Source organism: Drosophila rhopaloa, unplaced genomic scaffold (assembly GCF_018152115.1).
Source record: "Drosophila rhopaloa isolate 14029-0021.01 unplaced genomic scaffold, ASM1815211v1 contig_178, whole genome shotgun sequence".
Taxonomy (NCBI): Eukaryota; Metazoa; Arthropoda; class Insecta; order Diptera; family Drosophilidae; genus Drosophila; species Drosophila rhopaloa.
Window position 1 is genome coordinate 11,743,773 of NW_025335059.1, and position 13,663 is coordinate 11,757,435.

At 49.3% G+C, this 13,663-nt stretch overlaps 3 protein-coding genes across 3 annotated transcripts; all 3 read left to right on the top strand.

The window, feature by feature from the left end:
* Nucleotides 1–656: 656 nt before the first annotated feature.
* LOC108040688 (nuclear pore complex protein Nup98-Nup96) lies at nucleotides 657–8,000 on the top strand. The gene is made up of 9 exons (XM_017118256.2): nucleotides 657–1,240; nucleotides 1,301–3,841; nucleotides 3,910–4,428; nucleotides 4,494–4,676; nucleotides 5,090–5,265; nucleotides 5,323–5,605; nucleotides 5,663–6,674; nucleotides 6,733–7,142; nucleotides 7,207–8,000. The coding sequence occupies exons 1-9, from the start codon at nucleotides 961–963 to the stop codon at nucleotides 7,689–7,691; spliced, it is 5,889 nt and encodes a 1,962-aa protein (XP_016973745.1). The 5' UTR covers nucleotides 657–960; the 3' UTR covers nucleotides 7,692–8,000.
* Nucleotides 8,001–8,205: 205 nt separating this feature from the next.
* Nucleotides 8,206–9,529, top strand: LOC108040689 (uncharacterized protein C11D3.03c). The gene is given in 3 exon segments (XM_017118257.2): nucleotides 8,206–8,265; nucleotides 8,267–8,350; nucleotides 8,657–9,529. Coding segments are annotated over 3 exon segments (828 nt in total). The 3' UTR covers nucleotides 9,341–9,529.
* A 304-nt stretch (nucleotides 9,530–9,833) lies between these two features.
* Nucleotides 9,834–13,636, top strand: LOC108040690 (helicase SKI2W). Its single transcript, XM_017118259.2, has 3 exons — nucleotides 9,834–12,220; nucleotides 12,280–13,347; nucleotides 13,421–13,636. Exons 1-3 carry the CDS (start codon nucleotides 9,899–9,901, stop codon nucleotides 13,622–13,624), a joined length of 3,594 nt encoding a protein of 1,197 aa, XP_016973748.1. The 5' UTR covers nucleotides 9,834–9,898; the 3' UTR covers nucleotides 13,625–13,636.
* The last annotated feature ends 27 nt before the right edge of the window (nucleotides 13,637–13,663 follow it).

The window sequence follows — 13,663 nt, forward strand, 5'->3', positions numbered from 1 at the left end:
CTGGCATAATCGATGTTTTCCTTCTCCAACGCGCTGTTAACAATTCCACTCCAGTTCTAAGGCACTCTGTTATTTTCATAGCACTAAACAATTTTTTTCTAATTGCCGGAATTTTTATAACAAACTTTTTAAGTGAATATTACAACCGTGTTATTTTATTTTTTCACTTGATTCAATCACAAAATCAACAATTAATGTTTTGATAACATTTTTTTTAAACCTTATCGATGCATCTAAGTATTCCGCCAAAAACTTTGATGTATTGTGAATAGCCGGAAAGGAAATTGGATTTCAAGGCGATCGAGGTGCTAAGTTATATATCAACAATCAATCTTAATCGAAAATAAATACATTTTAATATTCATGGTGCTTCATGAAATGCAAAATAATTGTAACCTTATTATTAAGATCACATTCAAACAATATAATATCTATGTAGAGATTACCTTTTATTAATCAGAATTTTATTCTGATGTGATACGATTGTAGTAGGCGTAGATTTTAGTTCTGATGCCCAAAACACACATATGTCAGATTTAAGCAATATATTTTGTGTCTTGTCGTTTGGATTGAAATCATTTTAATTTCGCGCATAGGTATAAAATCAAACATTTGTCTTGTCTTTTTCAAATTGTTGCAGTGTACTGGTTTTCAGGGCATTCGCACCTTGGTCACACTGTTGGCTGCATTTTCTTTAACATCGTGAAAAAATCGGCGCGCCATTTCTGTCCACCTTTTGCGTCTGGCTCGCTCTGTTTTTGCAAACTAAGCAAATTCGTGATTGTTTATTTGTATTTGACAGAGCCCGGCCCTCCCCCATTACCTGGAAAGGCTCCGCCGCCCCCATATTGACCAACGTGGTGAAATCGAAGCATTGCTCATTGCGATAGCTTGCACTTTGAAGGACAAAGGGGATTTACCAAGTATATGTGAGATATCTGACAATCGGCACTGAGCAACATGTTTGGCGGCTCTAAACCCGGCTTCGGAGCCACCCCGTCGGCCACAAGCTTTGGAGGCTTCAGCGGCACCACTGCGGCCGCTCCGTTTGGCCAGTCTGCGTTTGGTAAACCGGCGGCTCCGGCCTTCGGGAACACCTCCACTTTTGCCGCACAACCAACGCAGCAGTCGCTCTTTGGAGCAGCAGCCACGCCAGCGCAGCCAGCTGGGGGATTATTCGGCGCCAACACATCCACTGGATTCGGGAGCACCGCAACAGCGCAGCCCACGGCATTTGGAGGTTAGAAACGAACAATATAAGGGGATTCTTTTTACTTTAATGCCTATATCTTATTTCCAGCCTTCTCGCAACCGCAGCAAACTTCAAACATTTTTGGATCTACCCAGACGGCTGCTAGCACCTCGCTGTTTGGCCAATCAACGTTGCCCGCCTTTGGAGCAGCCAAACCGACAATGACGGCCTTTGGACAGACAGCTGCTGCCCAGCCAACTGGCTCTTTGTTTGGCCAGCCCGCTGCCGCTACTAGCACAACAGGATTCGGATCCTTTGGAAACACTGCGCCCACCACTACCAGTGTGTTTGGGAGCGGCACCGCATCGGCTTTTGCCCAACCGCAGGCCACAGCTGTGGGTGCGGCTGGAGTCAATACGGGCACCGCCGTAGTCAAGTATCAACCCACACTCGGAACCGATACCCTTATGAAGAGTGGTCAGCCCAATAGTGTGAGCACCAAGCAGCACTGCATCACGGCCATGAAAGAGTATGAGGGCAAGTCGCTGGAGGAGCTACGCCTTGAAGACTATGTGTGCGGGCGCAAGGGTCCGCAGGCGGGCAGTGCTCCGGGGGCCTTTGGATTCGGAGCTCAGGTGGCCCAGCCCGCTCAACCGGCAGCCAGTGGATTGTTTGGCAGCACGACGCAGCCGAGTACGGGGCTTTTCGGTCAGACGGTGACCGATAACAAGAGCATGTTTGGCAGCACTGCCTTTGGGCAGCAGCCGACGGCTAACAGCGCCTTCGGAGCACCTGCCCAGCAAAACAACTTTATGCAAAAGCCTTTTGGAGCAACAACCGCCACGCCATTCGCTGCCCCGCCAGCGGATGCATCCAATCCATTCGGCGCGAAGCCAGCCTTCGGACAGGGAGGAAGCCTGTTCGGACAGGCTCCTGCGACCAGTGCCGCTCCTGCCTTCGGGCAGACCAACACTGGATTCGGAGGTTTTGGATCCACAGCGGGCACTACCTCGCAGAATACTCTATTTGGAGCCGCACCAGCCGCCGATCCAAATAAGTCGGCCTTTGGACTGGGTACTGCTGCACCGGCAGCCACGCCTGGATTCGGATTTGGATCTCCGGCCACAAGCACCGCAGGCGGAGGACTCTTCGGAAGCAAGCCCGCTACGAGCTTTGCTGCTCCTGCTTTCGGAGCCACCTCTACGGCTAGCACCCCATTCTCAGGCTTTGGTATGAATACCAGCACAGCAACCACGGGCGGAGGACTCTTCAACTCGGGAATGAACAAGCCAGCAACTTCGGGATTCGGTGGGTTTGGAGCCACCACTGCAGCACCCCTTAATTTCAACGCAGGCAACACGGCCGGATCGCTTTTCGGAAGTGCGCAAAAGCCAGGAGGAAGTCTTTTTGGAGGAGGAACCACTACTTTGGGTGGCACGGGAGCTGCCCCAACCGGAGGACTTTTTGGAGGCAATACCGGTTTTGGAGGAGTCGGCAGCTCTTTAGGCGGTGGATTTGGAAATGTGGGGACAAATAATTCGTTAACCGGAGGACTAATGGGCGCCCAGCCCACTATGGGTATTATGACATCCTCGCACCAGCCCATACATCAGCAGATTCTGGCCAGAGTTACTTCACCTTATGGCGACTCTCCCATTTTCAAGGATCTGAGGCACAGCGACGAGACAGGTGCAACCAGGGCTACAAATCCGGCTGCTCAGCAGGCCGTTTTGGACATGAGCAGCAACCAGTATAAGATTGCCACCAAGAACAGTCCGGCGCAAGTGAAGGTGAAGGCCCTGGGCAGCACTCTGAATAGAAAATCCCTTTTCGATGGCCTCGAAGAATTCGATGCGACTGTAGAGGGTTTTAATCTAAAGCCCAATGCCAAGCGTTTGGTTATCAAGCCCAAAGCAAAGAACGTGGAGAGCGGAAACCCATCTAACTCGATCGGCAGTGGTCCTAGCACACCCCAGTCTCGCCCCAAAGTGGCAACTCCGAGCAAAGAACGCGAATCTTTCAGCGGAGCCATTCCTAGTGAGCCACTGCCACCAGCAGGAAACTCCCCTGGAGCGCCAAATGGTCGGGATAGCCGCGACAGTCAGGATATTAGTCGTCGGGAGTCATGGCTGCATCCAAACAACCTGGAGAAGGTCCGCCAGCATAACATTCAGACTGGAATGGACCAGGGATCGCCCCACAACAGCACCCTCAACGAGCTGGTGCCGCGCAAGGCGCTGGATACATACCGACCGTCATCCACCGTTCGCCTCTCGGTATCTACCATCCCAGAAAACCCGTTCGAGGATCAGGCTAGTACCATTGCCCGACGTGAGACTTTCACCTCGGAGCAGGCCAACGAAAGTGTGCTCTCGAGCAGGTCTCATGAGGCGGAAGACACGGCCAACCGCTCCCGCCTGGCCATTGAGGCGGCCGCTGCTGAGGCGGCAGACTACGAGGCTCATCCCACAGGCATTGTGTTGCGTCGCATGGGTTATTATACAATTCCATCGTTGGACGACCTGCGATCTTATCTTGCCGAAGACGGATCCTGTGTGGTTCCAAACTTCACTGTGGGTCGAGAGGGCTACGGCAATGTTTTCTTCGGTAAAGAGATGGATGTAGCTGGTTTGAACCTGGATGAGATCGGTAAGGGACTTGATTATATATCCATTGGATTCCCCTCATTTTAAACATTATTTCTTCTCGATATTCAGTTCACTTTCGCAACAAGGAGATCATCATTTATCCCGACGACGACAATAAGCCGTCCATCGGTCATGGCCTGAACCGAGACGCGCAGGTCACTTTGGACCAGGTGTGGCCTCTGGACAAGACTAAGCACGAGGCCATCAAGGAGCCGCAACGCCTGCTCGAAATGGACTGGGAGGGCAAACTGCGTCGGGTGTGTGACAAGAACGATACGCGCTTTATTGAGTACCGCCCGGAAACAGGCAGCTGGGTCTTCCGCGTCAAGCACTTCTCCAAATACGGACTCGGCGACAGTGACGAGGAGGACGAGGTGCCCACCGACCCCAAGAAAGCAAAAATGGCTGCTCTTGAAGCTCAGCAGCGGGCAACCGCTGAAAAGATGACACTTAACTCGCTTCGCCAGGCGCAGAAGATTTCAGAGGAGGCCGCCCGTAACCTGGATCCTAAGGCCTTGGTCGCTGGAGTGGCCAGCGGATTCCGGCCAATGGATGACACCGCCGAGTTCCTGTTAATGGACAAAACGCGTAAGAAGATACTGTAAACACCTGTGGCTTTAACCATTGAATTTCGCCTAATTGTGGATTCGCAGAATTTTTCCAAGCCGGAGCTAACTCGGATTTCTCCATGTTTGATGTGCCGCGCAATCGGCCATCTATCACCAGCCCCACGGCTGCCCTGGCCCAGGATATGGTTGGTAATGAGCCGCATAAAATGCAGCTGATGAAGTCGTCCTTTTTTGTGGAGGACAATGCCAGCGAGGATGAGCCCATGGGTAGGTGGACCCTCTCTTGATATTTTTAATCAAACGACTATTTAAAATTTGTATATTTATTGTAGTGAGTATGCTTTGTTGTTAATGGTTTGAGCTACTACATATTAAATGTTAACTTTCCAAGATATTTAATAGTTTTTGATCTTACGCAATATTTATCAAAGCGTATACTTTTTAAACATATTACATATTTCTTAAGTTATAATGTTACTTAAATGTTGGTTAAGCAAGGAAATAAAGGCTTAAGCAAATAATACATTTTAAAGTCTTTCAATTGTATATGTTTATTTAAAAAATTAATCATTAAAACATTTTCATTTTGCTCAAACCATAGACGAATCATTATAAAGAAATACCAATTCATAAACATTTTTAAAAACATTAAACTTTAAATAATGGGCGACTTTCTTCAGAACCGACTGGACGGCTTCTTCGCCATCGTAATTTCTTCAATGTGGAGTCCAATACTTGGAAAGATGGAGCCTCCGAGAGTTCCAGTCAATACGATTTTGGACACCCATCGCCTGCACTGCCAGTCTCATCCTCTGTCTCTGAAGCCAGCCTGTTGTGCGATGCAAACTACGACGGGGTAAATTTTTAAATTTTAATCACCTCAAACCTTTTTAATCATCAGCACAATTTTCAGACCTCGTCGATGGCCACTGGCAGCATCGTGGCACCTGTAAAGGATAAAAAGACGGAGTCGGCTGTCGTTAAAGCTTTCAAGTTTGTGTGCAAACCGAAAGTCGCTCCGGTTAAGGTCCACGCTACCACGGTGCCCTTGCCCCGATCCATTGCTCATGAAACGCGTCATAAGTGGATCGCCGATCTCGGATTTTACAAGGGACGCAGCTTCAAGCTGAGCTTTGGCCCGCAAAACTCCTTGGTGTTACCCAACACATACAACAACATGCGCAACCTCAAAGAATGTAAGTTTATCCTCCCAACGAAAGGAGTCACTTAATAATAATTTTGGTTGGTCATAGTTACTGGACCATTCCTGCCTGCCTCTATGGTTTTTGTGCCACGTTTGTCCAGCGATATGTCACCCAATGTAATGCAATTGGTGCAGTTTAACATGGTCAAAGGAAACGAGGGCGTTTGCGAGAGCATCGTTCCCCATTTACAGGTTCAGCTGAGCGACTGCCTCTCCGTGGAGGTGGAGGGCAGTGAGTGCCCATGGATACATCCCGACAGTGGAACAAAACTGGTTTCAAAGCACTTTTCCGAGTCGCTGAAGCAGAGGAACGCTGGCTTGAAAGAGGAGTATGCCGTGTCCGTGTGGTCGCTTTTGTTCGCACTTTGGGGCGATCACGATGAGCTAGTGGACCTGGAAAAGAACTCTCACTACATGGTCATGTGCCGGCGCAATCTTTTATCCGAGTGGCTTGAGAACACGCTGATGGGTAAGGATCTGCTCTCGAAGAAGGTAAGCAGTCACACCTATTTGGATCACATGTTGGAGTTGCTGAGCTGCCACCGGGTAAATGAGGCTTGTGAGTTGGCTATTAACTATGACGACGCCAACTTGGCTCTCGTGCTAGCCCAACTGAGTTCAGGAGCTGTCTTCCGGTTGCTGATGGAAGAGCAGCTTTATGCTTGGCAGCAGAGCAAGTCGGACAAGTACATCGACTTGGAGCGCCTTAAGATGTACATGCTTGCCGCCGGAGTGCCCATGATGCAGTCTTCCCAGGGGGCCATAAATTTGCTGGAGGACAACAACTGGCTGACTGTGCTGGCCATGCAACTGTGGTACTTTACAGCCCCAACCTCTACCATTACGGATGCCCTTATTGCTTATAACAAGGCTTTCCAAGCGGAGGAGTGCTATGCAGAGCCACCGAAGCCCATCTATAAGGACGCACCCACTGAAACTAAGAAACCCGTGTACGACCTCCGCTACCACTTACTCCAGCTTTACTCGAAGCGAACGCACTCCCTAGAAGAGACGCTCAATCCGATAACACACACTGCCGATCCAATGGACTTCCGCCTAAGGTGAGTTTAAATAACGGTCAAATCACGTACGATATACAAACCTTTTTCTTAATTTTAGTTGGTTGCTATTACAAACTTTGCGAGCTCTTGGCTATCGGCACTGTTCGCCTTTGACGGAGGCGCGTCTCTCGGTTGATTTCGCTAGCCAGCTGGAGAACGAAGGACTATGGCATTGGAGCATCTTTGTGCTGCTGCACATCAAACGGCGGCCACAAAGGGAACGAGCAGTTCAGCAGTTGCTGCAGCGGAACGTGAGTGTATCCGCAAAGGTGCCACTGAATGCGGAAGAGCGCTTTGTCGTCGAGGAGTTGGGTATTCCGATGTCATGGGTGGACTATGCGAAGGCAGTCAAGGCCGGTGCCTCAGGAAAGCGGCACCTTCAAGCTAAATACTTGTTAAAAGCTAAACATTTCGGACCGGCGCACGAGATTATATTCCAATATATTGCACCCGATGCCATCATAAACGGTAGGTTTATAATAGAAAAGGGATCCTATTTTCCTATAAAATTTCTTTTAATTTTACTTTCCAGGAAAAATGGATTATCTCCACAGTCTGCTTATCCAGTTCGAGGACACCGAGGGCAGCAGCATCCGAGTGCCCAACTGGGCCAATCAGGGCCAGATTTTCCTGGACTTTATCGACATTAGTGCCAAATTCAAGCAGATCCGTAATGTGACCAACATTGCGGATATCAATGCCCGCTGGGAGAACTTGAAGCCGCAACTGAGCGAACTCTGCTCGCGCATAAGCCTGCTTCCGTGTCCCACCTCCAAGCACCGGCTCTGCCAGAGCGAGATCTCGCAGAGTCTCAGCTGTCTGGTGCACGGCATGTGCATTGTCTGCCCCGAGATGGAGCCATCATCTGTGCTGAAAGTGGCGCTGGAGCGTCTTCCACTGCCGCAGGAGTTTTCCTCGAAGGAGCTGCGCATTTTGTTGGAGGAACTGCTGGACAAGATCGAGAACGAGCCACCATTTAGCGAGCAGCAGCAACAGGTCACCATGATGGAGACATAGGAGCAGAAAATACAAAAAGCTTGAAGATACAATGTCTAGTTTAGGTTCGAATTAACTTAGGTATAATCAATTGATTAGCATCTCCCTCGCACACGAAAGAAAGCCAGCTGTAGGATAGGTTCGAAAACGGCATTATGTATTAATGATTGCTATATAGTTTAGAAATGTTTCGTCATAAAAAACCATACCAGAAGAATAATAGATTTTTGTTGATTTATTTTTTTTGATTCCAGTTTGATCGCTCTCGGTCGAATTTCATAAATTTAGTATTAAAATAAATAAATAAACTCTGTTTTTAACAACGATAAACGTGCTCTAATATTTTAAAAGCCGATCGAGCAAAGCTGTGTCTATCGAAAGCTCTACCAGAAACTAACCTGATCCATCTAGGTGTAAAGCTAGATCAGTTGGCATTTGTCCGCTGATAAGACCACAACGTATTTACTTGCTGGAAAAGGTGAGTGTAAGAGGCTGCCCACCTGTTGAATTTAGTGGAACACTATTCTTTGTAGCCATGGCTTCCTCTGCTACAACTGAAACCCCTGCTCCCGCTTCCTGGTGTGGACGCAATGCCAAAGCCCCGTACATTTGAGACTCACTCGCCAGTAGTCTGCTACGATAAACCAGAGGCTTCAATTGTTTCTAAGGAGGAATACGATGTAAGTTAACCTGGCATACGTACAGGTGTGGCTTGCCAATGTGTTTTTTTTTCATAAATAGTTTGGGTGATAAGTAATCTTTATTGAATTACAAGCGTATTTTCTTGGGTCTATGGGTTTAAAAATAATTTTGACCATCTCGAAAAAGTACGTTTCATTAGATAATAAGCGAATAAAAATAAATAATAAATTCAAAATAATTATAAATCATGATAACCTCAAGTTTTAAGCTTAAATTCTATATAGATAACTTTCTACCCCTGGAATAAGATACCACAGTGAACTAATAGTTTTGGGAGATTTCAGGATAAGCGCTTCCAGGCCCTGACTGGCGATTTGGTGGAGACTTTGGTGGTGCCCAAGCGGGAGGCCCGTACCTGGACTATGCAGACGGGCGACCTGTGCCGAGTGACCGTCCACGAGGGCTCCCAGGTGGGCGACATGAACTTCTGGAACCTGGAGAATACCGCCGAGCGCTTTTATTCGGGAAAGACGAGGCAGTTGCACTCGTCGCACTTGAGCGTCTACGATCGTCTGTGGAGTTGCCTGCCCCACCTGCGTCCCATGGCCACCTTCGTGTTCGACTCCCTGGCCGCCTACGGGATCGATGAGGACGGAGGTGCTCTACACGATGTGATCGGAACTCGATGCGACGACTACACATACAAGCTGATCACGGGCAAGGATCGGGTTGGCAGCTGCCACAGCTCCCTGGTCAAGGCGGTGGTGGAGGAGCGCGGTTTGACGGAGCAGGATGTGCACGACGTGTGGAACATCTTCATGTGCACTGGCTTCACCCGGGAAACGCATCAGTACTTCTGCAAGCCAAGTCCCGCCCGCAAGGGAGATTTCATTGAGTTCGTGGCCGACATGAATCTGCTGGTGGCCCTGAGCGCCTGTCCGCAGGGAGATGTCTCCATCCAGGTGGGCGCCGAGGTGCCAGACGACAAGTGCCACCCCCTCAAGGTCGAGGTATTCCGCAAAAAGTAACCAGATTCATTAGTATTCCGTGTGGAAAACCTGATTCTTTACAGCGTGCCATTTATGTATTTTAACAGTGCATTAGAGATGAGCAGGAGTTGCCCAGATCAGCTGTCACTTAGGTGACGAATATTCATTACTGGTCTTACTCTTATGTAGTACATATAAATATATTATTATAAACTTATTTTTTCACTAGCTCACTAGTTTTTTATTTACAAAACTACAAGTTTTTAAAATCGGTCTTAAGAAATAATACTACGAGTTGTTTCCAAAGTGTTCGTATTGCATAAATAATTCACACGACTAATTCACCAATATATATAAAAACTTTTCTAGCCCACGAAAAAATTGTCTCTGGGGCTAATACTTTTTAGAAAAAACTTATTTATTTTTAATTCAAGTCGAAAAATTACCACATATTTAGTGGAATTCGGAACGCAACTGATTACCGGTTTATAGGGTGACCAGCTATCAAAATGCTTTTCCCATTCTTTTGTTTGTCTTTTGCTTGGCTTTTTGGTAAATGCTAAACAAACTTTTTTTTGCTAGCAACGAACGAATAAAATGAGTGAGATTAGGGGCGAGGACAACCTGGAGAGGCTGCGCAACTACATCCTGCGCCCGGAACTGTCGCTGCACAACCCAATGCCGGATGTTTTGCCGCGTCAATTTGATCCTATGCGCCTGTTGCATGTACCCCGCTGTCCCGGGAGCACCAAACTGACTCCACGCCGGGATCAGAGCGGCCAGATACTGGAGTTCGTCGAGGTGGACCTGGAAGATGTGGGCGCCAATGCCAACAACTCGATGTCCATGCAGCGGGAGCCGGGCTTGCTGGAGGAGGCAACGCGTGGCTCCCACTCGAACTTTCCCTTCTGGCCGGGCGGATTCGACGAGCAGCGGCAGCAGATTGCCGACCTGGATGTGGACAACTTCCAATTCGGAGACAAACTGCTGACGGTGCCTCCAGGCTTCACATCAGGTCATGACTTCTCAGAGTCGCAGCCTGTTTCTCTGCCGCCTGTGGTTTCTGATCCAAGTAACGTGGATTTACTAGAAAACCTCGAGCAGGACCTGGACGTTCAGGAATGGATGAAACTCACCCGCACTGAGGAACCAATCTCCTCTGGAGTCACTCAAAGTCCCGGCCAGCGGAATGTCCAATTTCCCTCAGAAGAGTTTCAGGACGTGGACGATCAGATCATGAAGGCAGATCTAAAACCAGTGCTCAACATTTCCACTACCACGAAGAGCTTCAAGAGCGACTGGGCCGAGATGGTGGACATCAGCCATCCGATCAACGACTTTAAGGAGCAAATACCCTGCCCGGCCATGGAATTCCCCTTCGAGTTGGACGTCTTTCAGAAGCAGGCCATTCTCAAGCTGGAGCAGCGTCAGTACGTCTTTGTGGCAGCTCATACCTCCGCCGGAAAGACTGTGGTAGCGGAATACGCCATCGCCCTGTCCAAGCGGGATCTCACCCGCACCATATACACGTCACCGATCAAGGCGCTGTCCAATCAGAAGTACCGCGACTTCCGCAAGACCTTCAAGGACGTAGGTCTGATAACAGGAGATTTGCAGATAGAGCCCACCGCCTCCTGTCTGATTATGACCACTGAGATCCTGCGCTCCATGTTGTACTGTGGCAGCGAAGTCACCAGAGACTTAGAGTGGGTGATCTTCGATGAAGTACACTACATCAACAACCCTGAGAGAGGTCACGTCTGGGAGGAGGTGATCATTCTCCTGCCAGACCATGTCAATATTATAATGTTAAGTGCAACTGTGCCGAATACCATGGAATTGGCGGATTGGGTTGGGAGCACCAAGAAGAGGAAGGTATATGTGATCAGTACTCTGAAAAGACCAGTGCCATTGACGCACTTCCTCTACACTGGTGCAGGCGGTAAGAGCCGTGACGACATCTTCCTGCTGGTGGACGCCCAGGGAAAATATCTGCAAGGTAACTACGAGAAGGCTGTCGAGCGCAAGAAGGAGATACAGGGCAAGGCCAAGGGTGGCGGAGGCGGTCCCAAGAACTACGTGAATGCCAAGCAGGAGCAGTACACTTGGATCGGACTAATTGACTTTCTGCGGCGGAACAACAAGATGCCCGTGGTGGCCTTTACTCTGTCCCGGAATCGATGTGACTCCAATGTGGCCGCTCTGCAGTCGGTGGATCTCAACACGGAAAAGGAGAAGGGTGCAGTGCAGAAGTTCTTCCTGCAGTGCCTAGCAAAACTGAAGCCTCCAGATCGCACTATTCCACAGGTGCTCGTACTCAAAGACGCTTTGGAGCGGGGCATTGGGGTGCATCACAGCGGCATACTACCCATTCTCAAGGAGATCGTTGAGATGCTCTTCCAAAATGGACTGGTGAAGCTGCTTTTTGCCACCGAGACCTTTGCCATGGGCGTTAACATGCCCGCTCGCACGGTGGTCTTTGATTCCTGCAAAAAGTTTGACGGTCTTGAGATGCGAAATTTAAAGCCGGGAGAGTACATTCAAATGGCCGGAAGGGCCGGCAGACGTGGACATGACGAGACGGGAACGGTGATCTTGCTGTGCAAGAGTAATGTGCCGCCGTCGATGGAGTTGCGCCCGATGATCCTCGGCCTACCCGAGAAGCTGCAGTCCCAGTTCATCCTGCGCTATGCCGTGATCCTCACTTGCCTGCGCATCGAGAGCATCAAAGTGGAAGATATCATGCAGTTCAGCTTTAAGGAGTTTAACCAAAAGCTGCAGTTACCCACGCAGCAGAAGCAGCTGCGCCTGGCCGAGGACAAGTTTGCCATGCTCCCAAATCTCGGCGATCATCTGCAGCCGCTCGTAAACTTCTACGACAAGGCCGTGGAGTACTGGAAGGAGAAGCACCGCATCATGGTGAGTCCACATTTGAGCACGACAGCAGTACTTGCTCTTATCTAGTTTATTCCTTTCAGAAATTCATTGTAACCCAGGCCAAGATCCAGAAGGAACTGAAGGTGGGCCGCGTCATTGTCATCACCCAGGGCAAGCACTACAATAAGCTGGCCGTTCTACTCAACACCAAATCCGTCCCAGGCAAGGATACCGTCTATAAGGTGCTTGTGCTGGACCACCAGTTTAAGACAAAGGAAAGTGACAGTCTCCAGCGGGGCGAGCTCTACTACAAAATACTCTCTCTGACGCCCAAGAACAAAATCTTTCAGCCAGAGGGCATTGGAGGGCACACTGTGCTGGACATAAAGGCCATGGACATTATCAGCATCACCAAGAACTCATTTAAAGTCGATGCAGATGTGATTATCCGTAACTGGGAGCAACGTCAGCTGGAACGCTTCAAAGACACCCCGCCCGGTGGAACCGTGGTCAAAGCTGTGACCGAGCTGCACCAGCTTAATGAGAGTTTTAATGCAAACCCAGAAAACATCAAGTACGTAAACCTATCCAAGGAGATAAACGTGAACGCAGACAGCGAGGTGGCCATGCTTAACTATGTGGATCACCTGTTCCGCCAGGTGGGCGACTTCCTGCCGCATACCAACATTGCCGGCTTCGAGCAGGAGTTCGCCAAGGTCTACGAGCGGCGCATGCTGGAGATTCACATCGAGGAGCTGCGCTTTAAGAACTCCGCCAAGAACCTAACCCTCTATCCGGATTACTGCAACAAGTTGCAGGTTCTTCGGGCCCTCAAATACATAGATGAACTGGACGAGGTCACACTTAAGGGCAAGGTGGCCTGTGAGATGGGTCAGAACGAGCTGCTGATCACGGAGCTCATTCTATGCAACATGTTTAATGACCTTGAGCCGGCTGAGATTGCCGCCTTGCTTTCTGGCCTAGTCTTTCAGGCAAAGATCCAGGGTGAGCCGGTCATTCCAGAGCCACTAAAGAAGTGCGTGGCGGCCTTTGAGCAAATCAACGATACTATTCTGGCCGAGGAGCAGCGCTTCCAGGCTGCAATAGAGGCCGAAAATCGTCTAAATTTCGGCCTGCTCGAGGTGGTCTACGAATGGGCCAAGAACAAGGTAAGAATTTCATTATTTTATCTACTTTACCAAAATGTGTGGCCCATAACTGTCTACTCAACCTAATCCACAGCCATTTGCCGAGATTATGAAGCTGACTGAAGTGCAAGAGGGCATCATTGTGCGCTGCATTCAGCAGCTGGACGAAACCCTGCGCGATGTAAAAACGGCCGCCATACGAATCGGCAATCCTGGACTGCAGTCCAAAATGGAGGAGGCGTCGGCGGCAATCAAGCGTGACATTGTGTTCACCGCATCCCTATACACGGAACTGTAGTCTGAGAAGCTGACCGAGCCATCGCCATCGTGAGAGGAA

Bases quoted from the DNA above. Each gene is read 5' to 3' on its own strand.
- LOC108040690 (XM_017118259.2), top strand. From the start codon at position 9,899: ATGAGTGAGATTAGGGGCGAGGACAACCTGGAGAGGCTGCGCAACTAC. The intron at 12,221-12,279 runs GTGAGTCCACAT...TATTCCTTTCAG, and splicing joins AGGAGAAGCACCGCATCATG to AAATTCATTGTAACCCAGGC. The intron at 13,348-13,420 runs GTAAGAATTTCA...CCTAATCCACAG, and splicing joins ACGAATGGGCCAAGAACAAG to CCATTTGCCGAGATTATGAA.
- LOC108040688 (XM_017118256.2), top strand. From the start codon at position 961: ATGTTTGGCGGCTCTAAACCCGGCTTCGGAGCCACCCCGTCGGCCACA. The intron at 1,241-1,300 runs GTTAGAAACGAA...TCTTATTTCCAG, and splicing joins GCAGCCCACGGCATTTGGAG to CCTTCTCGCAACCGCAGCAA. The intron at 7,143-7,206 runs GTAGGTTTATAA...TTTACTTTCCAG, and splicing joins ACCCGATGCCATCATAAACG to GAAAAATGGATTATCTCCAC.